General features: G+C 52.8%; 1 protein-coding gene across 12 annotated transcripts in view; it reads right to left on the minus strand.

Moving 5' to 3' along the window:
• The window catches only part of EP400 (E1A binding protein p400), a 102,620-nt gene extending 78,722 nt beyond the window's left edge, over window positions 1-23,898 (minus strand). For 6 of the 12 annotated variants that reach the window (XM_040464161.1, XM_040464169.1, XM_040464162.1 and 3 more), the window contains exons 1-4: window positions 23,780-23,898; window positions 13,211-13,374; window positions 9,168-10,525; window positions 7,035-7,145 (exon numbers count right to left, since the gene is read on the minus strand). In XM_040464161.1, the coding sequence (XP_040320095.1) occupies window positions 7,035-7,145; window positions 9,168-10,490 (1,434 nt within the window). In that variant the 5' untranslated portion in view covers window positions 10,491-10,525; window positions 13,211-13,374; window positions 23,780-23,898. Of the gene's footprint in view, window positions 1-7,034; window positions 7,146-9,167; window positions 10,526-12,423; window positions 12,476-13,210; window positions 13,375-23,779 lie in introns of all 12 variants that reach the window. The other 6 variants (XM_040464168.1, XM_040464165.1, XM_040464166.1 and 3 more) reach the window with 3 other exon arrangements.

Genomic DNA, 23,898 nt, shown 5'->3' on the forward strand with positions numbered 1-23,898 from the left:
AAAAGATGGTCTGCCACCGAGCAAGGAACAGACAAGTTATTCTGAGGAAGAAACGAAGCGGTCATTGCAGCTGGCGGTCCCCGGGGAGGAAACTTCTACGCAATTTCAACCAACCAACCAACCAACCAACCAACCAACCATAAACTAAGTCAGAATGGGGTAAGGACTCGGGAGCGGGGAGGGCCGTGGACGAGATGGCTCCCGCTCTCTCAGCCCAAGGCTCCACGGGCGGCCTCCCTGGGCTCACCTGTGGCTCACCTGTGGCTCACCTCGGGAAACCGAGGACGTCACAGACAGGACAAGCACTCGTGCTTTCTAACAGCATGTCTGTGGCAGCACGCTAAGCTGCCAACCTCTGCACAGTCTATACCTACACGCTTGTGACGATACACATAAAGATATGGACACGCACGGAAAAATCAAGAGCATCTGTAGGGTAAGGTTACGGGACTGTAATTATTCATTTTCTCTAACACCGTCATCACTGAAAAATAACCTCCAGTTAGGAGGCTTTAAAAAAATCTAAATAATAAGACAGTATTCTCTTGTAAACAACTGCGCTCTAATAGAATTACGCCTCAAGTTCTTCTAGAAGCGAACGAATACACAAACTGAGAACTCTGTATTTGTTTGGAGAGTTTAACTGGCAACCGATCAGGTTCTTATAAAAATCCTCAAACTGGGCGCAAATATCAAAAGTCATCCTGAGACTCCGTCTTAAACCCTTCTCAGAACACTTAACTGTCCTGGCCGGGCCAAGTAACGCCGGGCCGCTGCGTGTCCACTGTCGGCGGAAAACCAAGTGACGGCACACGGCAAGCAGCACAAACAGACTTTCCTGATTCACTGATGCTGCGCCTGAAGAGTTTTTTCCAAACGGCAAAGGTAGAACCTACACTTGGAAAACCAGTTTAGTGAATTACGGTTCCTCCAAATGATGGCATGTTCAGAGCTGTCAAAACGAGAACAATTGAAAGTAAATAAAACATGAGGAGAGTTGGTTGAAAGAGAGTAAATACACCGCGTCAACTGACGTATATCATACAACACCTTTGTGTCAGAAGAATGGAATTATGGGCAATTATTCACTTCCTAACAGAAAAATCACTGAGAGCTACTACTTACAAGGGTTCTTCTCGTGAACACGTGTGTGCGCATACACGCGCGTGTACGCATTACTGTGCACGGGACACCTCTTACCCATAGCGCTACCTCGGCATTTTCTGGAAGCAAATTAATACATATGCAACACAGAAAATTCTGAATTTATTTCTAGCGTTTCATTGGTCGATACAGATTAGACGATATAAAACCTCTATGACTTACTGGCTGTAAATAATAAAACTCAAACTGAGATGTTTTTTCCAAAGAAAACAAGGGACATGTTTTCATTTCAACTCTTTTCCCACACACTCCATTCTCCTGTTTCCTGAGACACGCAGTCATATTTGCCTCAAAGACCTGTAATTCAGACTGGAGACTCCCTGGTCTTCCTCTCGTAGACCCTTAAATATTTGATTACAAAATATATCACGCACACAAAAAAATATCCCAAAACGCATATGTGACCTTAAAGGCATAGTAAAATCGATGAGAGTTTAAATAGTGGGATATGGCTGTTCACTGAACACTGTTCAACTTTTCTGTCTGAAGTTCTTCATAATAAAACGTGGAGAAGGGAAAGGAGAAAAATGAACACACGCAGTTGAAAAGAGTAGTAACAGCAACCGCCCGTGGGCTGTTCACGAGGCTCAGACTGCCGCCCCTGCCCCCTGCCCCGCCCGGGGACTCGCCACCTGAGCCGAGTGTGCACGAATGTGCACCTCCCGGGACGCCGTCAGCTCAGACTCCTCCCCACAAGGTACTCCTTGGGCTCTGCTTCCGAGAGAACCTCCCGTAAGCCCTTCCGCTCCATAAGGTGTGGCTGAGCCCCCCACACACCCACGGGCGTCGGGACCACGGCCGCCCCCCTCCCCACCGGTGGCTCTCGTCAGCACTCCTCTGTATGAACGTGAACGATCCACGGATCTGGGCTCCTGCCGGGGGACGTCCGGTTCTTTCCAGGCGGGGGCGATTAGGACCAGCGCTGCGAGGAACGCTACCGTAGCTGGTCTCTGGTGTAGACGCTCGAGAACTCCTCACAGCACGCTGACGGGACAAAGGGTCTGCCCGTGTCCACCTTTTCAGGTCACGCAAAATGTTCCCGCACACCTCCATGCTACATTCCCGCCAAAAGGAGATGAGAATCCCACTGACCTACGTCAACAGATTCTGTCTAGTTTCGCTTCTGGAAACCTAGCGAGTGTGGTAGCGGGTGAGAGTGGTTTAATCATCTGTGTCACTGTGGAGACCACACCTGTTTCTCGTAAGCTGACGGGCACTCCTTGCCTTCCCATCCCCCCGTCCTCAGGCAAACATTTATCAACGTGTCATAAACACGATAATGCGTTCCATTCTGCTAAGCATGAACGGGAAAGACGCACTGCTGATAGAAGTTCCCACGATCTCAAACGTAAAGAATTTAACTTCGATCGTGTCAGACTCGTTACAAGAAGCACCTACGCGTCTGAGGGCCAAATTACTATTCCCCACCAGAGGGAACCGGAACCGTGCAGAAACGAAGTCTGGGCTGGGTCGAGGAATACACAGGATGAACCTTAAACGCTCTGTGCTGGCAAGGAAGGAGGGGCTCAGAGAGTGACGCAAATACATCAATGGCGCCCGAGGGCCAGCTTGAAGGTCTCCAAATCACCTGCCATTTGACCATCAAAACACACAGTAATAGAAGAGGGGGAGGGGAATGGGCAGCGGACGACGGCGGAGGCACGAGGAGGCCCAGCGGAGGTGGGCAACGCGGGCACTTGACAAAGCCCACAAACCCTAACGCTCAGGATCTGCGCACGTCCTTCCAACAGATTACACCTCGATGTGACGGAACTCACCACCCTCGCGGGCCAAAGAAGAAAGATCACATGATCACACGAACAGATGCACAAAGAGCATCTGACAAAATTCAACAGCCATTCGCGATCAATACTAGACATAACCCTCCACCCGGTGAAGGACGTCTATAAACTCCGCAGGCAAATATCAGGCCCACCGGTGAGAAACGAAATGCTTTCTCCCAAAGATCGGGAGGAAGGTAAGAATGTCTACTCTTACTACTCCATTTAAGAGCGTATTTGGAAGCCCTTGCCGGTGCAATAAGGCAAAACAAACAAAAATAAATAAAGGGCATATAGACAGGGAAAAAAGAAATCTTGCCTCCTTTGCAGACACAATTCTCTACGTAGAAAATCCCACGGAATCTACAGAAAAGCTCCTAAAACTAATAAAAGAGTTCAGCAAGGTTGTGGAACATAGGTTCAAATAAATCACCTGTATTCTTATACACTTGCAAGGAACATCTCAAATTCTTTTTTGGTTGCCATTTACAGTACCGCAGAAAAACCTGACTACTCGGTTACAAATCTAACAAAATAGGTACGGAATCAGCATGCTGAAAAGTACAAAACACAGACAAAAACAAAAGATGACCAAAACAGAGAGACACAGCATATTCCAGACTGGAAGGCTCAGTACGGTCGAGACACTACTCCTCCCCAAACTGGTCAAAAGACTCAGTACAATCCCAATCTAACTTCCGTAGACAGCGACAAAGCGGATTCTAAAATTTCTATGAGAATGACCAGACCAATTTTGAAAAAAGCAAGTTGGACCCACGCTGGTTTCAAGCCTTCCTACAAAGCTACGGTGGCCGACAACGCGTGCCACTGGCAGAAAGACACACACACGAAGGGAAGAGCGAAGAGTCTAGAAAGAGACCCACACAGACAAGAGTCGGCTCGTGTTCAGCCAAGATGCAAAGTCAGCGCAAGGGAAGCAGAACACTGGGTGTACGACACGGTCCGGGCACAACAGGAAATCAACACGCAGAAAAATGAACCTCTGCGTACGTCTGCCACGTCATCCACAGCTTTACTCAGAGGGGACCGTGGACCATACAACTTCCAGGAGAAATCACAGGCGATATCTGTGACCTCAGGCTGAACCAAGAGTTGAGATATGACACCAAAAGCACAATCCATAAGATAAAAAAAACGGTAAAACAGCGCATCGAAATGTAGAACTTCTGCTCTGTGAAAAATAGTGTAAAAGAAGAAAAGCAGAAGCCTTAGGAGAAAAACACGTGCAAATTTGTACCTGACAAGAAACTCACATTCACGATACAAAGAATTCTCAAACGCGACAGCGACACACACGATTCAACTACAACACTCGGCAAAGAAACGCAAAACTTTCCCAAAGAAGATACCCAGCCGGCCAGTTGAGCCCACAAACTGGAACCACTGCACACATGTCAGCACGACCAGAGAGGACATACGGGGCCCAGCCGCCACGGGGGGGGGGGGGGGGGGGTTGGCAGGAACGTGGCACGGAACAGCCCCCCTCCCCCCGGGCGACTTTGGCAGCTTCTCCTGAGATCGAACCCACACTCAGCAACACCCCGCAGTCCTCCTTTGAGGTTGCGTCGTACCCACAGGACACAAAGGCCTAGGTTCACACACACACAAGGCTGGATACGAACAGTGACAGCAGCTGTGCTAAGTAAACAAGCCAAGTGTCCTTCAAAGGGTGAACGAATAAACAAACCGAGAAAAGACTACTGGTAAATGGCATAGCGTGGACGCTCAGCAACAGAAGCCACATGGGGTAGGGCTCCCTCTAGATTTCATTCTGGAAACGGCAAAACCACAGAGGCAGAGAGCAAAGGTTCAGAGAGGGTGACAGAGCGGTTTCTGGACCGTCATGGTGGCCACACAACAGAACCGGAAACAAAACAGAATAGAACTAGAAACTCAACAGAACTAGAGACAAAACAGAGCGAGTTTCACTGAATTCAATAAGGCTAAAAAAAATACCATCAGTGACATAATCCACTGATTAAAATAAAAACCTACATAACAAATATAGAAAGCGCACCGTTAACAGCAGATGGCCAACTGCTAAGTGCAGAAGGAACAATGGAGCTAGACGATCCATTGTGCAAGCTTTAAGGTGAAATCGGATTTTGGAAAGATAGTTTAATGAGATACAGGATATTTACACGGTCTCAAAGCATCTTCCCCAAACTACTCACCATTTACCAAAGGAAAGAGAAGAACTTCCACTGCAAAAGCCTGGTGGACGCCATCCTCCCCCAGCGGTCAGAGTGCGCGTCACCGGCTGCAGGACCGTGGACCGCACGGCCCCGACACGGCCGTGACCTAGGCTCGGGCCACCTCTGCGGCACTCCTCTCAACACTACACAGCCCACGTCAGACAACCTGCTCTCCAAGGACATTCCACAAAACAGCCAGCCTCAACTAAAAATGGTGAAGGTCAGGAAAGACCAAGGAGCCGGCAGGGCACCTCGGTGGCTCGGCTGGTTAAGCATCTGACTTCAGCTCAGGTCATGATCTTGTGATTCGTGAGTTCGAGCCCCACGTCAGGCTCTGTGCTGACAGCTCAGAGCCTGGAGCCTGCTTGGGATTCTGTGTCTCCCTCTCTCTGCCCCTCCCCTGCTGGCACTCTGTCTCTCTCTGCTTCAAAAATAAACAAACAGTAAAAATAAAAAAAAAAGAAAGAAAGAAAAAGACAAGGAGTCAGCCCAGATTAAAGACGTGCCACGACATTAATGGAGACATGACAACCAAGCACTGTCAATGACCCAACACTAGGGTAAAACCACCACGGCTGACCCTTGAACAACACGGGTTTGAACTGCACAGGCCCATGTCTGTGCAGATGGCTGGTGACAGCAGAGTGCTGCAACTGTATTTTCTCTTCTTCCTTAGGGTTTCCTCCTCTACAGCTTACTGTAAGAACACGATATATAAAACCCATAACACGCAGAACATATTAATCGACTACTTACACCGTCTGTAACGCTTCCGGTCAACAATAGGCTCTCGGTAGTTAAGTTTTGGGGGAGTCAAAAGCCGCATGTGGATTTTCCACTGTGCGAGGGGGATGGTGCCCCTGCAACTGTTTAAGAGTCCGCTGTATAAAAGACACCATCGAGGCAAGAGACAAAAACTGCACGCGGGCTGTGGCTTAGTCGTAGCACTGATGCGACTTGTACCGTGTTAAGCAAGGGAACGACGTCCCTACTAGATGCTGAGTATTAGGGATAAAAGCGCATGACCTGGCGTGGACACCTGCCTGTCACCCACTTCCGGGGGAAACGTGTGCGGACACACGGAGGAGAGAGCGAAGACACCACAGAGGGGCAAAAGGTGCACGTCCGGGGAATCCAGGTAAAGGATACAGAGGGAGTTCTTTCAAAAACTGTTTTTGCAACTCACACGTGCATCTGAAACTGTAGCAAAATTAAAACTTAAAAAACTGTTTATAAAACAGTGTCACTACAAACACGAAAGCACTTTCAGACCCAAGAACCGCCCACTCCGTCCTAGTAGAATCTGATCTCTGCTTTCGGGTTCTTGGCATCGCCGATGGCACACTGAGAGGTCTGGTTCTCAAACAACTAACACTACTCAGTTCGCCCTCCGTGGACACCGTGTGGAGCCTACGGTCCTGATGACTCCAGACTGTCTCCCTTCAGCGTTTCTTCCGGCTGCAGAAAACATCAAGTTACCACCTGCTTACACTTTTTTTTCTCTTGTTCTGTTTTGCACTGTTCTTAAAAATACAGATAGGAGACACAAGAAAGAACCAAACATTTAAAACACAGCGCACAAGGAATCCTGAGTACACATTCAACGGGACGGTGTTAAATGACATGCATGCTGGCGCTACCACTGCGTTACAGTCGACACACAAAAAATGATGATGCGTTAAGGTCTGTGTTGTCATTTACTCATGCAACTTAATTTTATCATCTTATATGCAGGAAGGCTTTTTAACTTTTTAAAAATAAGGAATGGGCTCTGGACAAAAATGCTGAAGAGCAAATAGTAAATCGAAGGTTAAATTATCTGGATGGAGGGAAGTCTGGGATGAGGCTACATTTGAGAACCATCGAAAAGTACCTGAAACGGTTGCTGCTGGGATGAAAAAGCAGCAGAAACATTTGGCGGAAGCTGGGTTGCTATAGCAACGGGAGTACCAGTCTGCCCATCCTTTCCTGTCACAACCTTTACCTGAGAGGAGATATTTTGAGAAAAAAAGGCAACATAATTTTTAAGACTGCTCAAAATCTTGTCAGAATTTTATCGCTGATAAGCTCGGTGGCCTCTGGTGTTTAAAAATGGAACGCTTTTGCATTAACTCCCGTAAAAGGACACCGAACTGACTCACGGTGGACTCGCAACATAACAACCTGACTCGGCCGCGTGTCTCCGGTCTGAGCGCGGGGCGGCACCCGTACCCTCTGCGGCTTCGAACCGTCAACGGGGAAGCGGCAGGCGGTGTCCGGGCGCCAGAGCCCCAAGACCCTCACGGGCGACCCGCGCTGCGTGCCGGCCGCCCCGGGGCCTACTGCGTCTGTCTCAGCAGGAAGGTGCAAAAAGGGAACTGTTTCCTCGCTAGCACAGATAAGGGGGGGGCTGATCCTTTCGGACAACGCTGGAGTCCAGAGAGAGAACTGAAATTCACTATTTCATGGCAACAGAGGTGTCGTCCTCAAAACATCATATAAACTTTTGGAACATAAAAATGGTCCTTTCTGGAAAGGGTGTTAAAAGAAAACACACAATGGCAAAGCCACACAGATACGTCCATAAATCTCAACGAGGACGGCAGAGCAAAGAGACCAGCTTTTGGTCAGCAAAGGCTGATTTCTTTGCAGGAGAAGAGCTGACAATGAGTTTGATTACTTGAGCTGTATCATAAAACAAAGTCAGTCCCACCAACGTACTGTAGACTACACAACACAAAGGCACAAAGTACAGCACATTACAGCAGCCCTCACTACCGCCCTGTTTGCATCAGCTTCTTTTTCAGGAAGTACAAGTAAAAGGGTCTCAGCGATCACTATGGAAATGAAAAACCTCAACTGGGGGATTCACTAAGCACCCGTTCCAGGCACCCGAAAACTTCACTATCTGAAAGAGATCCTACTCGATAGGTACTTGCACACATGGGAGTTTAATTTCTCAAATGGAAGGGGCGCCTGGGTGGTTCTGTCGGCTCAGCGTCCGACTTCGGCTCGGGTCGTGCTCTCACGGCTCGTGAGTTCGAGCCCCGAGTTAGGCTCTGTGCTGACAGCTCAGAGCCTGGAGCCTGCTTCACATTCTGTGTCTCCCTCTCTCTCTCTCTGCCCCCTTCCCACTCACACTCTGTCTCTTCCTCTCAAAAATACATAAACATTGAAAAAAAATTGTTTAATTTCTCAAAATGAAGACTGCATCTAAAAATTGAAAAACTCTCACTTTTTTTGCTGGAACAACTGTGTTTTAATCACGAAGGCACCACACAAATATACCTAGTGACTTAAAATCATGACTGGTATTCTATAAAAACCTAGTGATTCAAATCCCTTCTTTAAAAACCACATGTGGGGCGCCTGGGTGGCTCAGTCGGTTGGGCGTCCGACTTCGGCTCAGGTCATGATCTCACGGTCCATGAGTTCGAGCCCCACATTGGGCTCTGGGCTGACAGCTCAGAGCCTGGAGCCTGTTTCGGATTCTGTGTCTCCCTCTCTCTCTGACCCTCCCCTGCTCATGCTCTGTCTCTGTCTCAAAAACAACTAAATGTTAAAAAAAAAAAAAAATTAAAAAAAAAAAAAAACCCACATGTGTGGGGTTTTTAACAGGTGGGCCCATAGGAGTAAAATGTGAAACCCTGACAAGCAGCCAGAAAGTCTCCACACCTCTAGCCTCAGTGCCGGCCAAGACCCATGCCACCAGCCGAGCACAGGGGAAGGCTGGGTCGTGCCAGGGTAGCCCTCGGGAAACGGGACCACCCTTCTCTGGATGAAAGTGCTCAGTTCTGGACTGGCAGTGCTCCTGGGGCCACCCTGCATCTTCCTGCCAGCATCCAGAACTGCCCCCCACCCCCCTCAGGAAACAACAAAATATGTCTTCGGGTCTACTCCTGGATCACATCCTGATGAGACCACATCCTAGAAACACCCCGGGCTCGTAGGTTACGCGTCAACAACAGTCACCTAGACTCAAATCTGCGTAGCATGGTCCTCTAATTGTTACGCTGCCGTTTCTCACCTCGTCGTTGATAACCTCAGACTTTTCTTCCTCCTCCTCCTCCTCCTCATCCTCCTCCTCCTCCTCCTCCAGGTCCAAATCATTCTGCCTAAGATAAGCTTGCAACGGAGCATAATGCTTCTTCTTAAAAGCCAAGAAGTCCATCATGTTCCCTTGGAGGTGTTGCAAGAAGAACAACTCAATCAGGTACTCCTTGAAGGCCTCCTTCAACACCTCCATCTCTCTGTAGTGATAGTCCAGGCACTGCTTCCGCATCTGGGCCAGCTCCTGAGAGGCCGGGGGAATCTCCTCCAACTTCTTGGGAGCCTTCCTCACCCCCGCGCTCCCCGCAGACGTGAGAGGAAGGCTGGAGAGGCCCGGGGCCACCGTGGTCCTGGAAGGGCTCGTGGGGGGCGGCGGGGACGTCATCCCAAAGGCCGAAGCCCCCCCGACCCCGACCCCGACCCCGGGCAGCAGGGGTCTGGTCAGTGGCGGCCCCTGCAGCACCTGCTGCGGGACCAGCTGCCCCTGGATGATACTGCTGATCTGGGGGGGCAAGCTCGCGGTGGTGATGTGGCCGGGGCTGGCCAGGGGCTGCAGGCTGGCCGCGCCCGCGGCCGCAGGGCTCTGAGGTCCCAGGTGGTGGACGGTGCCCCCGGACTGCGCGTGGGGCTGTGACAGTCTCCGTTCTCGGACCGCGATGGGAGCCCCCGCGTGCTGCAGCTGCACCTGGGTGCCCGGAGCCATCTGGGCGAGGCCCGAGCTCTCCTGAAACACAAAGTGCCCGCCCCCGGACGGGCTCAAGCTCATCTGCCTCACCAGCACGCTGGCGTCCACGAAGCCCCCGGTGGGACTGCTGCTACAAAGGCCCAGGCCGGGGCCGGGGGTGCCTGCCCGAACGCTCTGCAGGCCCGGCCCCGGCCCGGGACTGGGCTGGGTGGGGCTCTGAGTCTGCACCTGTTGTGACAGCGGCGAAGTGACCTGGATATACGACGGAGAGCCATGCTCAAACCGCCTCTGCTGGGCGCTGAACTGGAAACCTGGAGAAGTGGGGCTGGGGAGCGGCAGAGGGGCGAGCGTGATCTGGGGGTTTCCCCCCACCACTGGTCCGACGCTCTGAAGGGCGAGGTTCACGTTCTGCCCGGTCACGGGACTCCTACTCATCAGCTGCTGCACTTGGTAGCCGGGCGACTGAGGCGCGGACGGGCTGGCCGACGGCGCGAAGGGCGTGGCCGGGGACTGGGGTGGATTTGGGTGGGCCTGCTGCTCTTCTTCACTGCTGGCGAAGGCCCGGGGCCTCTGCAGCTGGTGCTGGACGCTCTGAGGGCCGCTGCCATGGTGCATTATCGCCCCCCTTTTTAATCCAACTTAAGGTTCTCCTGAAAAAAATCAAAGTTAAAATCGAGTTACTTGAGTTAAGTGTGACCGTCCGATCGGCACTTACTACGAGCACCATTAAGCAGCACCAGAGAGAGATTCTGAAGGCATGCTCCCACTGGCATCTGACGCAAGTGAGTCTGAGATTCTGGTCGAGCCACGCAAGAGACAGCACTGGAGCCGAGGTCCCTCAGCACAGACGAGGAAGAGGTCCTTTGGGGTCACGGTTGTGCCCAGGGCCAGGGCACAGCCTGGCTGTAGGTGGGTGATCCCAACCGGCTACCACGGACGGTAACCGGCATCACCAGCTCGAGGCCAAGCAGGATCTGAACTCGGCACTGGCACTGGTGACAGGTACGTTTCTTCCCAGAGGCCTTCCCCTGGCCTCGCGGCCCTTCTCTGTTCCCACACACGGTGGAGGGACGGTGCCCCGCTCACTGGCAGGCATGACCGCTGCCGAGTAGAGGCGCGGGCTGTATGCTGCTGTCACCCCATAACCAGAACAGAACACCCCACCAGCCCCCACCAACTTCTGGGCTACATCAACTGCCAGCACACAGAGCACCCACTACGTATCAGACAGACACTCTCTTCTAAGGTCCTAAAAGAGAGGGCCCAGGCCTGGGGCCAAAGCCTCGCCTCAGACCTGTTGCAGGAGCCAGGACAAAACAGGAAGATGCCTCAAACCTCAGGGAGAGAAAGGGAACGATGGGCACTGGGGCCCTTGCTTGGGGAGAGTCTCCCCCAGAAGTTTGCAAACTGTCTGAGCCTGGTACGATGGCTTCAAAGGGCTCCCACCCAAAAACTGCTTTGTGCACAGAACTAGGGAGGTGCTGGGGGAGAGGAAGACACCCGCTGGGGGTCACCTCTCAGGACAGGGCTGAGCAGGTGGTGAGGTGGGACCCCAAAGTGCTCCCAAGTCAGACCCGGCTAAAGAGTCTATGTCCGCAAGGGACAGGATGCCACCCACAGCTCCCACCCCGCCCCCCCACCGCCCCCCGCGGCTGTCTGCTTCCTGCTGTGGCAGGGTCACAGGCACAGAAATACCCTTCCATGGTTTGAAATTCCCACCTGGCTCCCCGCTTCTTGGGTGTTCCTTCCATCCCTGCCCCCCAAAACGAGCAAGAGGGCCGGCCCTCTCGTCCTCATAGCTCATCTCACAGAAAGTAGGGATGCAAACATCATAAACCAGAAGTTATCAAGCTGACAAAGATACATATATGCGTGGAGCGCCCCACAGCCCCAGGCCCCGGCTGGAGTAGACGGATACATGCAATCAGAAGCCACAGAACGTACGGCTACACGAGGAAAGGCTGAGGAAGCTGAAAATCAGGGCCTATTTAAACAGCAGAAACGGCACTCTGTGCTCGGCGGGCACCTCTGAAGACAGAGCCCAACGATCACAGGCCAGCAGCAGCACGCGTCTACACGGGAAATCAGGGTCACAGGGAGGAAGGCTTTGAGCAGCCCCCCCCGACGGGCGCCCTGCAGAGGGGCCTCAGGCATGCCTGCTGCTCTCAGAACGAGCTTCTGCGCCTGGTCCTCGTAAGCACGCACCGAAGACCAGTGCGGAAATGGCACAAAGACAGAACTACAGGGTCAACACGCACACAGGAGCACAGCTGCAGTTACTTCCCTACAATACGTCCCCAGAGAGACCAGTAGGAAAACAGAGGCCAGGAACAGACTCTCTTATGTCTCACAACTCACAAAACCAGGGGAAGGTAAGAGTCGGGGGGCACGGATCACTGACACGTGGTGAAAACCCCATTTAAAGTGTCACCACAAATCGTTCACCAAAATAAATGAAGCACTTTACAAGCTAACGTTCCAAGTTTTTTTACCAAACGTAGGAAAGTCAAAACGGAAATATGTAAAGAACACAAAAGTGAATACTTACTAAAGCTCTGAAGAGAATTCAAGTCCCTAAACTTAACGCGGTAAAGTTGTATCTGAAAAGACACATGGATTTGAAAACACGCAATTTAAAAATGTTTAAAACTCAAAAGTAAATCATCAAAATCATGACTATTTGGGGTAATTACAACAAAGGACTACGACCGGTATCACAGAAAGCACTCTTGCAAACTGAAAAACACTCAAACCCCACAGAAAAATGAATCAAGGACAAAGGTGCACGAAAGAAAAACATGTACTTAAGCAGCTGGAAGGACAGCATCCAACCTCACTACTAATGAATGCGACACGCATGGAAATAACTATCTCCCAGGCCCACTTGGCCGAGATGTTAAATCCCACAGCAGGCACCCGGCCAACCCGCTAGGGGGTGTGGGAGGCAGATGGGGACACGGAGTGGAGATCTCAAAGGGCTCAGAGCCCAGAGCATGCCTAGCGGGGTGGGCGATGGTGCTGGGAAAGCAGAAGCAACCCATCTGACCCCATTACCTTTGACCCAGTAATACTATCTCTGGGAATCTCTCCTGAGAAAACTGACCTATTTTTTTACATTGTGCGTAAAAATATTCGTTGCAGTAAAATTCAGTAAAAAAAAAAAAACCAGAAATATCCAGTGTCCAAGTTCTAGATGGAGACTGTAATAAAAATGAAAAATGTTCAAACATGTTAAGTGAAAACAGCGAGACACCGATATGTAATATAACCACCACTCTGCTGAAAGTATAAATTACACAGTGATCCAGTGAAACATGTCAAATACAAACACTGACCTTCACCTGGCAAAGGCACACGGCACTGGAACAGCCACACGCGGAGCCTCAGCAACGCAGGGACCAAGCTAGTGACATGCCCACACCAGGACCAGTCGAGAGACGCCAAGGAGCGGCCAGACTCGAGGATCATGTACCACAGGTCACTGACATGACGTGATATCCTGGAACGGGCAAAACCAAGGGACAGAGATTAGACAGACCCTGGGGGCTGCAGGTGAGGCAGGAGCTGACCTGAGAGGAGGAGGAGGAGGGAATTTGGGGGTGTGGATCCATTTCTCCACTTGATTTGTGAGGATGGTCACAAACATGTTTGTCCCAAGTCACAGAGCCCACGCGCTAAAGCGTGAACTTTGATACGTGTAAATTACATCTCAGCTTTTTGAAAAAGTGAATCCTGACTTCAGTGAGCTTATGGTCAAGATACAGAAATAAAGCCAATCGACTACAATGTAAAGAAACTGCTTACATAAAGCAGCTTTACCTCAAAATGTGCCACAGGTACCCCAAGGGAGAGCAAAGCTACCACCAATGGCAAAACAACATTTTTTTTTTTTTTTACGGCGGCTGTGTCTACTTTCAAGGTCCATCAGAAAGAGCTGGAGCCAACCCTGAAGCATGGGCCAGGTGGGCACTACTCAGGAGAAGGCCAAGGTCAGTGGCACCAGGCTAGACCACGAGTGCAAGCCCTCAAGACCACTGCACGCAACACTCACCGGTGCCACCGGCAGGACGGTGCCAGCCAGAGGCCCATCTGTGCCTGCTGCTGCTCTGTCAGGGTGGCAATGACATCATAAAGGGGCACATCTGGACACCAGGAAGATGCCACTCTAAGGAATACTGCCTGGGCCCAGTTATCAGTGGAGGGCAGGGGTGCCCGGGCCAGATCCCTTCAGAGGGTGGGTGGAGGGCCCGGGAGACCGGACACTTACAGCAGCTGCTCCGAGCCCGCTTGCTTAGGCCTGGAACGGCTCCCGCTGCCCGCCCTCCACTCCCAGCTTCCCATCCGGGATCAGCCAGAGTCCGGGCGGCTAGGGATCAGAACCCCTCTTCCTCCCCTTCAACAGGTCGGGAGCTCAAGCCATGAGCCTTGCTGCCTTCCCAAACCCACATCCCTCTCTGCCCCCACACTTCCCCAGATCCAGTCGGGGCCATCTCCCGCTTCGGGTAGCTCCGCGGTGTTATTGCCATGGTCACGGTGCCCCACCCCGGCCAAAGCAGGGCCGGGCACCATTCATCACGCAGGGAGCACTGCTGTTCCTGCAGGGAAGTGTTTCTCAACGTCCGCAACACCACCCGTTTCCGTGCACAGAGCATGCTCACCGCCCCTATGGGCTGTGAGAACCCAGAGCGGCAGACACGGGGTGTCAGAAGACAGTCCAAGACTCCAAATGCAAAAACCAGAGCCTAGACTTGGCCCTTGAAATCCATCAAAACACGGAGTACCTCTCCGAGGCTGCTCACAAGTAGTGGACTACAGGTTTGACTCCGTTCACTCGCTCCCAGCCCTTACTTATGAGATGAGATTTCCTATTACGAAAATCCAGTAAAACCAGGTACAACTCCAGGATACGGAGCTGCATTTTTCAAGCACATTTCACCTGTATGTCATCGCTCCTAGTCAAAAAATGGCAATTAAAATTGAGGCGAAGCGTCACTTCTCATCTACCAGACTGAACAGTTCAGAAGCCAGGCGGCGAGCCTGTGGGGGAGGCCACGGGGAGCTGTGGGACCCCCAAACGGGCCTGGAGCCGCTGCGCACACCTGCACGTGTCCATGCACGCACTGAGGCCAGCGCTCCGCTTTGCCCTGAATATCCACCTCCCGTACAAAAACACATCCACACGCCCGCACAAAGTTTTATTTGTAAATGCAAAACATCAGGACCAAACTCCACGCCCATCCATGTTTCAGAGACGGGCTGAATCCATGTGGTCCTTCCATTTAGTGCAGCACCACGCGGCCACACAAATGCAGGAGAAAGCTCTCGTGCATTCACGCAGGGCTAACACGGAGTCAGATAAGCAAAGTGCAAAAGACCATGTGTGAAACACTACCCTTGCCCACGAGGAAAAGACAGAGACATATAGATACATCTTGCCTGCATGTTCTTCTACCAAAAAAAGCCCCCAGATACACACATATCTGTACATACCTAATTTTTTCTTGAAAAACATCTTTCCTAGTCCTATTCATTACAACAGTCTACAAGCACTGACGTCCCATAAACATCTGCTCATGTAAAACAGGTACTCGTGAAGAATGAGCCAGAAATGAAGGAGGCCGATGACCTGCCGAGGGTGGTGTAGACAGAGTGACAGGCAGTAGAGACGACACTCCTATGCACACCATCTTGTACCACTTTGATTTTCAGAATCATGTGAGTCACATCTTCAAAAAGCAAAATTAAATCAACAAAGACGAAGAACTCCCTAAAAGCCAATACAAACAGAAACAACAATGGAACTCTAGAAAGGACAACACAGTCACAACAATGGAAAAGGGAAGGCAGGGGACAATGGAACAACTCCGTGCTGCTGGACGAGAACCAGGAGTCCGTATAAACGCGGCTTTTCCCCTTAAAACACATCTAGTTCTGCTACCGAAATGGCCCACAAGCAAGGACACCCTTGAAGAACGGAGGACCCTAGGGGCAGGGGGGCAGGACACGATGACACGCAACACCAGCAAGCAGGCAGCAGCCTCCACAGAAGACAAAGGGTAAAAGGGCGAGGAGATTTTAGGACAGGGACTCCTGACTGTTTTAACCTTATCCATCTTTGAAAGAGTAGTCAGACCTTCACTTAATACTATTTGAATTTCAAACTAAGGTTAACGTTGAGAATAAAAACAAATCGAGGCAATAAAGATTAACGAAAGCTGCTCCTTTCACCGCAGCCTCTCTACAAATAGAGAAGCTGATGTGCACCCCACCCCCACTCCTAAAAACCAGGGGGGGGGGGGGGGGGGGAGGAGCCGAGCGGGCAGCCACAAGTGGGTTAAGAAAGAGCAGGGTGAGGGGCGCCTGGGTGGCTCAGTCGGTTAAGCGTCCGACTTCGGCTCAGGTCACGATCTCGCAGTCCGTGAGTTCGAGCCCCGCGTCGGGCCCTGTGCTGACAGCTCGGAGCCTGGAGCCTGTTTCGGATTCTGTGTCTCCCTCTCTCTGACTCTCCCCTGTTCATGCTCTGTCTCTGTCTCAAAAATAAATAAACATTAAAAAAAAAAAAAAAAAAAAGAGCAGGGTGAGGGGCTCCTAGGTGGCTCAGTCGGTTGAGCACCTGACTTTCAGGCTATGATCTCATAGGTTGTGAGTTCAAGCCCCGTGTCGGGCTCTGTGCTGACAGCACGGAGCCTGGAGCCTGCTTTGGAATCTGTGTCTCCCTCTCTCTCTGCCCCATCCCCACTCATGCTCTGTCTCTCTCGGTCTTAAAAATAAAATAAAAACATGAAAAAAAATTTTTTTAAAGAAAGAGCAGGGTGGGGGTGCCTGGGGGGCTCAGTCAGTCAAGTGTCCAAGTCTTGGTTTCGGCTCAGCTCATGACCTCATGGTTCGTCAGTTCAACCCCCATACCAGGCTCTGTGCTGACAGCACAGAGCCTGCCTGGGATTCTCTCTCTCTCTCCCTGTCTCCCTGCCCCTCTTCTGCTCTGTCTCTCAAAATACATAAACTTAAAAAGGAAAAAAAAAGAAAGACTGGGGTGGGGGTGCCTGGGGGGGCTCAGTCGGTTAAGTGTCTGACTCTTGATCTTGGCTCAGGTCATGATCTCACCATTCGTGAGTTCAAGCCCTTGCGTCAGGCTCTGCACTGACAATGCTAGCCTGCTTGGGATTCTCTCTCTCTCTCTCTCTCTCTCTCTCTCTCTCTCTAAGTAAATATGAGGAAAAAAAAAAAGAATTAAAGAGAAAAAAAAAGACCGGGTGAAGAAGGATGCTGGGGCTCCGGGTGAGCTGTGCCCCCACAGGCTGGGACAGGAACTCCTTCGGTGTGAGCCAGATCGGATCTGAGGCCTGAGAGATCCAAGCACCACCACATTGCAGTTCTGTGAGGAAGCAGCTTAAGGAGAGCCAGGGCCAGGATGGAGACCGAACCCCAACCCACGGTAGCAGCAGCTATGCCACAAGGACCTTCCACAAACACCCAGTTGCAGCCACGTGAAACCTCCCTCTTCTCCCAAGAAAGCACTGCCATGCTCCATAACGTCCTTCTGCAGAGAGTGCCCCCTGCTCCCTGCTTCCCCAGGAAAAGTGCTTTCTAGCAGGCGGCTAGTACTCCCCTAAGTAACCTGGTAAACACCAAAAACAAGGCGGGGGGGGGGGCACCTGGGTGGCTCAGTTCAGCATCCAACTTCGGCTCAGGTCACGATCTCACGGTTCATGGGCTCGAGCCCCATGTCAGACTGCGCCAAACAGCTCACAGCCTGGATCCTGCTTCAGATTCTCTCCCTCTCCCTCTCTCTCTCTCTCTCTCTCTCTCTGCCCCTCCCCTGCTTGCGCTCTCTCTTAAAAATAAATATAGGGGCGCCTGGGTGGCGCAGTCGGCTAAGCGTCAGACTTCAGCCAGGTCACGATCTCGCGGTCCGCGAGTTCAAGCCCCACGTCGGGCTCTGGCCTGATGGCTCAGAGCCTGGAGCCTGTTTCTGATTCTGTGTCTCCCTCTCTCTCTGCACATCCCCCGTTCATGCTCTGTCTCTCTCTGTCCCAAAAATAAATAAACGTTGAAAAAATATATATATAAAAAAAACAAAAACAAAGGATATAGCAGGCAACACTGGGGAAGCTAAAAAAAAAAAAAAAAAAAAAAAGGAGGGGGTGAGGCTTAAACATAGTAGACACTGCTTTTATTTCCCTTGAAATGCTTCCCAAAACTTTAAAAGGCAGATGGATGGACGGACGAGTGACAAAGCACACACAGAAAAATGTTAACAGAAACTAGGTCATGGGTATGTTGGTAGTTTACTGTATAATCCTCTCAGCCTCCGTGTTTCTTTGAAATTTTCACAGTAAAATATTACAGGAAAAAATCAAGGGCTGTAACCGGAGTCCCAGACACTAACAAAGCGTTCACTCTTTCTGGCCCCGATCAGAGCCAATGATGAAGGCTCCATACTCATTCCTAAGGTATGTGAATTCCAGATGTCATAAAGCAGGCTAAACAGCGTTTTAAAACAACGTGGCATTCCCTGCGCCGTGTCGCAGTGCCACAGCGCGGAAACGGGGACCGAGACCTCCGTGTCCCTTCTAACTTAACAGGCCAGGACGCCAAGGGTCTCCAGTCGTGGCAGTGGCGGAGGTCCTTCACCTGACGGAGCACAGAGCTCCGTGCTCCCCAGGCAGACAGGATCCAGCTCAGCTTGAGAGGAAAGTCCGGACAAACTGAAGAAGTCCTTCCCCTCACAAGTCACAAAGGTGCGAGCCCCCGCCTCACCGTACTGCCGTCGCTTCTCAATCTTTTACCCACAGCCCCTGAAGGCCCTGCTTAGACATTTCTCTCCGAATCCCCCCACCCCCCCTGTGAAATTTTAACCCCGCAGCCACAGCACATATCCACTGAAGCGCCTGACCCTATGTGAGGCCTAAACCACTGTCCCAATATTTTTTTCACCCTCCTCCCAAGCACCCATTTTCAGTCCCTTGTGAGAAACACCGCCCTCAGGTATACCGTGATCCCGCTTCTAATGCACAGAAGGAAACCCGGAGAAACGGACACCCGATCAGTTCGTTCTGGGGAGGACGTCGAGAACGGGGAGAAAGAGCGAAGGGGAACTCCGTCAACCCGTGAGAGCTTCCGTGCCGCGTGAATGTCCCACAACGTGAATTACTCACGCGCTGCCTGTACTAGAGGACTAGCCCCAACCCGAACACCCTTCAGCAGGGGAGTGGCTCAAGTGCGGCCACACCACTCAGCAACGGAGGAAAGAAGCTCTGGGACGGGCAGAACCCGGATGAAGCGCAGACACACGACGCGCCAAGAGAGAAGCCAGACTCGAGAGCGTCCACACTGCCAGCCCAGGAAGGACAGACATCAGTGGCTGCCGAGGGCTGGCGGGAGGAGCTGGGTAGGCTGGCAGCCCCGGGGACCTGTCTGGGGTGAAGACATTGTTGTGGCTCCTGACTATTATGGAAACGACACCACGTCTGTCAAAATTCTCAGAAAGCCAAGTGAAATGGCCGTGAGGTTATGCGAAGACCTTCCCTCCCGCTCAGTACATAAGTGATTTTAAAAATGTATTTCTACCCTAGTGCACCAAAACAAGATAAAAGTTTCCACTGACCAGAAATAAAGCAGCAATCACAGTGGGCGGGGCTGAGAATACAGGCCGGAAGGACACTCAGCTCACAAGAAAACACTTGAGGCCCAGACCTCGGCCCCTGAAGGCAGCAGGGCACCCAGTCCCTCTCCAGGAGGCTGAGGAGCAGAGCCAGGCTCCCTGAGGAACAGGCTGCTCTCCCAGCTGTAAAAAGGCTCGGCTGCCTCTTGCCGCCGCAGCCAAAACCTGAGGAAGGAAACAGGCCAGGCGAGACCCCGTCTCTGGGACTGCAGAGCCTCGGGCACCGGAAGAGCCGGACGAGTGGCGGACCCCAGGGGCCCCGCTGGGCAGCCACAAACCCCCTGGCAGAGAAGGAAAGCTTCCCTCCCGTGCAAGAGCAGGGACATAAAAATGGGGGCAGGGGGACGGACGGAGAGAATTCACTTCCCGCACACAGAACAGGCCCCACGGACGACGCCACGGGCGGCCGGACATTCAACCTCAGTTGAACGCAGGGTCAGGTGACAGACTCTCTCCTTGAACGGCCCAAGCCCCCCCACCTCCCACCTGACTCTCCCCCCCTCCTCTCTCCCTGCATCAAGCGTCACCTCCTGCGTGTGTCTGTCCCTCTTGGAAGAGCCAGTTTCCCTCTTCTGAGCATGTGAATTCTATTCCTCGGCATCCCCTGGAATCCTTCGTTACCCCCGTATTTCTAGTTCCTGCCAAATCCTCCTGCTTTAGAGAAAAATTTGTTCATTAATATGTTTACTCGATAAATATTTATTACACACTTACTCCAAACGCTGTTTGAATCACTGGGGGTGCAAGAGTGAACACAGCGTCGTTCCTGCCCCCAGAAGGGGGACAGGCGACACGCAAAGCTGTAGCGGGCAGACAAGCGCAACAGCAAAGCTGTGGCAAGGTAAGGGACAGAGACAGCGAGTGACGTGGGCAAGGTGCGGAGTCCCACAGAAGCCTGTCTGAAGAGGGGCTTCTGAAAAGAAAGAGTCAGACCACGTAAGGGCCCGACGTTCCCCACAGGGCCAGGGCACGCCCGGGTCCGGAGCCAGGTGTGGCTGGGCCAGGGGACAAGGAGTAAGGAAGGTGCGGGGGACATGAAGTAGCAGTAAGGGCCTGGTCACCAGGTACTTCATGAGCTGCCCGGAGAACTTCTGGCTTTTTTTCCTGAGGGAGACGGGAAACCACGGAGAGCTTCAAGAAAAGAGATGCACAGTCTGACTCCTGTTTTGTCTTGTCTTGATGTTTATTTTTGAGAGAGACACACAGAGACGGCACACGTGAGCAGGGGAGGGGCAGAGAGAGGACGATGGTGGATCCCAAGCAGGCTCCACGCTGCCAACAGAGAGCCCGATGTGGGCGGGGCTCGAACTCACCAACCAAGAGATCATGACCCGAGCCGGAGTCTAACGCTTCACCGACCGGGCCTCCCAGACGCCCCTGATTTGTTTTTAAAACTCACTCGGGGGGCCTGGGTGGCCCGGTCGGTGAAGCGCTGGACTCTGGCTCAGGTCATGATCTCTCGGTTCCTGAGTCTGAGCCCTGTGTCCGGCTCTTCACTGAAAGCGTGGAGCCTGCTTGGGATTCTCTCTCTCCCTCTCTCACAGCACGTGCACGTTCTCTCTCTCTCTAAAATAAATAAACAGGGGCACCTGGGTGGCTTAGTCGGTTAAATGCCCGACTTCGGCTCAGGTCACGATCTTCTGGTTCACGAGTGAGAGCCCCGCGTCGGGCTCTGTGCTGACAGCTCAGAGCCTGGAGCCTGTTTCAGATTCTGCGTCTCCCTGTCTAACTGCCCCTCCCCCTCTGTCTGTCTGTCTGTCCCTTTCTCAAAAATAAACATTAAAAAAAATTAAAATTAAGTTAAATAAACATTAAAAAAATAAATAAATAAATGAATAAATAAAAACGTCACCCAGCTGCTTTGCTGAAATTGCAGTGCAGAACAGCTCAGGCGAGCAGGTAAAGCAGGGAGGAGAATAACCCAGGTAAGAGAGGGGGGACTGTGGCCAAGAAGGCAGTGAGGGGCAGCCAGGTTTGAATTCTACTTTGAAAGTGCTGACAGATCACATTTAGGATGTGCAAGAGAAACAAATCACGCCAGAGGCCTGAGCTGAGGAACCACAAATGTGGAACTGCCTCCAAATGAAACGCCACAGCGTGTCAGCGACAGGTTCCACCCAAGTGCAAGTGTGGCGTGGAACTCGGCTCGGGAAGATCCAGGCAGGACCTCCACGTTCAGGAGATGCTGGCGTGGGACCTACGGCCGCAACACAGGGATCGCCTGGCCGTACAGACCAGCGAGGAGGCCTGGGGACTGCCCTGAGGCGTTACAACATTTAAAATGAGGCAGATGGGAGGAGGCAGCAGAGCGACTGGAGGCGGTGCCCCGCCAGGTAGGAGAACCAGCAGGGTGGCATCTCAGCGCCACCAGGAGACAGAGTGTGGAGGAAGCCAAGGGCAGCCGGGTCAAAGGCTGTCCACAGGGGCCTTGGCAACGCAACAGCTCGGGTGACCCCAACAGGAGCGCTTTCAGAGGAGAGGTGGGACCAAAAGCTTCAGTGAACTTGGTTCAAGACAAATGAGGAGAGAAAATGGTGACAGGAAAGACAGGATTTTTTCTAAATCTGGCGTAAGAGGAAACTAAGACCTAGAAACGGTGGCTGGAAGATTTGTATATCGTGACAAAATACGCCGGAGCGAAGATAAACTCAAGACAAGACAACATTAGAGCCGTGGCCTAGAGCACACAAGCCAGGGTGCATCCGACACGAGAGAGCAAATAACGGCCCGTGAACACTACAGCGCCACCAGCAGCGAGCACGGGAGGGAACACTGTGTCATCACCCTGTGTTTATAAAAGCACATAAAATTGCATTATACAATCTTACTAAAAAAAATTACACGGACAGAACAAAGTGCCATTAAAAAAAACATCAATTGTGCTTATCTTTAGGTGGCAGAATAATTCAGTTTCAAGATATATTTTTACATTCGCTGCAACCGTTCAGAGAGCATATTTGTTTTATTAGCTCCACTCAAAAAAGTTACCAAAATCATTCTATTGCATGTGTCACTTCAAAAACCAATCAGAAAACACAGAAAGACTCAAACACCTACAACAGCAGGGATGGGCACCCACTAGCATTGGCTGTACCCTTCTTCTCTACTGATCAGGTGACATCTGAGTCGAGACGGAGGGCTCCAGACCTCTGTGGAAAAGTGCTCAGGCACAGGGGACAACCAGCGCAAAGGCCTGGCGGTAAGAAGGCTGAGCCATCTGAGGAGCCCAAGTGGGCTGGCTACACAGTGGAGCCTCGAACATTCCGACTACGCTAATGCGCAGCGCGCAGCCGCGTCCAAACGAGCTGGGTTTGCATCGGCCCGGGTGTCCCCCACAGAAGGACTCGAACAAGTCACTTTCCCTCTGCACCTGTTCCCACATCCGTGAAGGAGGGACGCCTCGCGCAGGAGGACCTGTGCACCGGGGAATGCCTATCCTTGTTGAGTATGTCGGACGCGGAGACTCCAGAACCAAACAAAAATCGAGCCAAGCCGACAGCTAACTGAGACCACGCGAGACCCCGCCGCCTGCCTGCAGTGAGGGTTGGAGAGCCGCCCCGCCTGGCACCCGGGTCTCTGAGCCGCGCCAGTGCCTCCTCCACCCTCACGGCGTCCCCCACCCACCCGGGAGCCCCGTCAGCGCGGGCGCCGTCTCTGCGCCAGCGGCCCCTAATTCGCCCTGGCGCCCCATCACGGCGGGCCACATCTCTGCGCCGGCGCCCCCCAACTCGCCCGGGCGCCCAGTCACCTCAGGCCGCATCTTTGCACCAGCGCCCCATCACGGCGGGCCACCTCCCTGCGCCAGCGCCGCCACCCGCCTCTGCGCCCCCTCCCCACCCCCTCCCCGGCGCCCCGTCACCGCGGGCCCCATCTCTGCGCCGCGCCAGCGCCCCCCACCCACCCCGGCGCCCCGTCACCGCGGGCCGCGTCTCCGCGCCGCACCATCGCTCCCTCACGCAGCCCCGGCCACCCTCACACACCCCCGCCAGGCCCGACTCCCGGCGCCCCTCCCCCGGCGATCCCGTCTCCGCGTATCGCGTCTCTGCGCCAAACCAGTGCCACCTCCACCCCCGGCGCCCCCGCGCCAGCGCCCCCCAACTCCCGGCAGCTTCCCCCCAACCCCGGCGCGCCCCCGACTACACGCCCCTGGCGGGGGAGGGCTCTAAGAAGGCCGGGCGCGAACCGCAAGACTCCCGACCCCGACCCCCACCGTCCCCGGTCACGCCGCGACCTCACCTACCCGAGGCTGGACCGCACTCCGGCCGCGTCCGGCTGAGGCCTGGGGGCGGCGGTCGAGGCGGCGCCGCTCCGCTAGGCGCATCCGGGACCGCGGGAGGAGGAAGCGGCGGCGCGCCCGCT

Source organism: Herpailurus yagouaroundi, unplaced genomic scaffold (assembly GCF_014898765.1).
Source record: "Herpailurus yagouaroundi ecotype Mexico unplaced genomic scaffold, PumYag 437, whole genome shotgun sequence".
NCBI classification, from domain to species: Eukaryota; Metazoa; Chordata; class Mammalia; order Carnivora; family Felidae; genus Herpailurus; species Herpailurus yagouaroundi.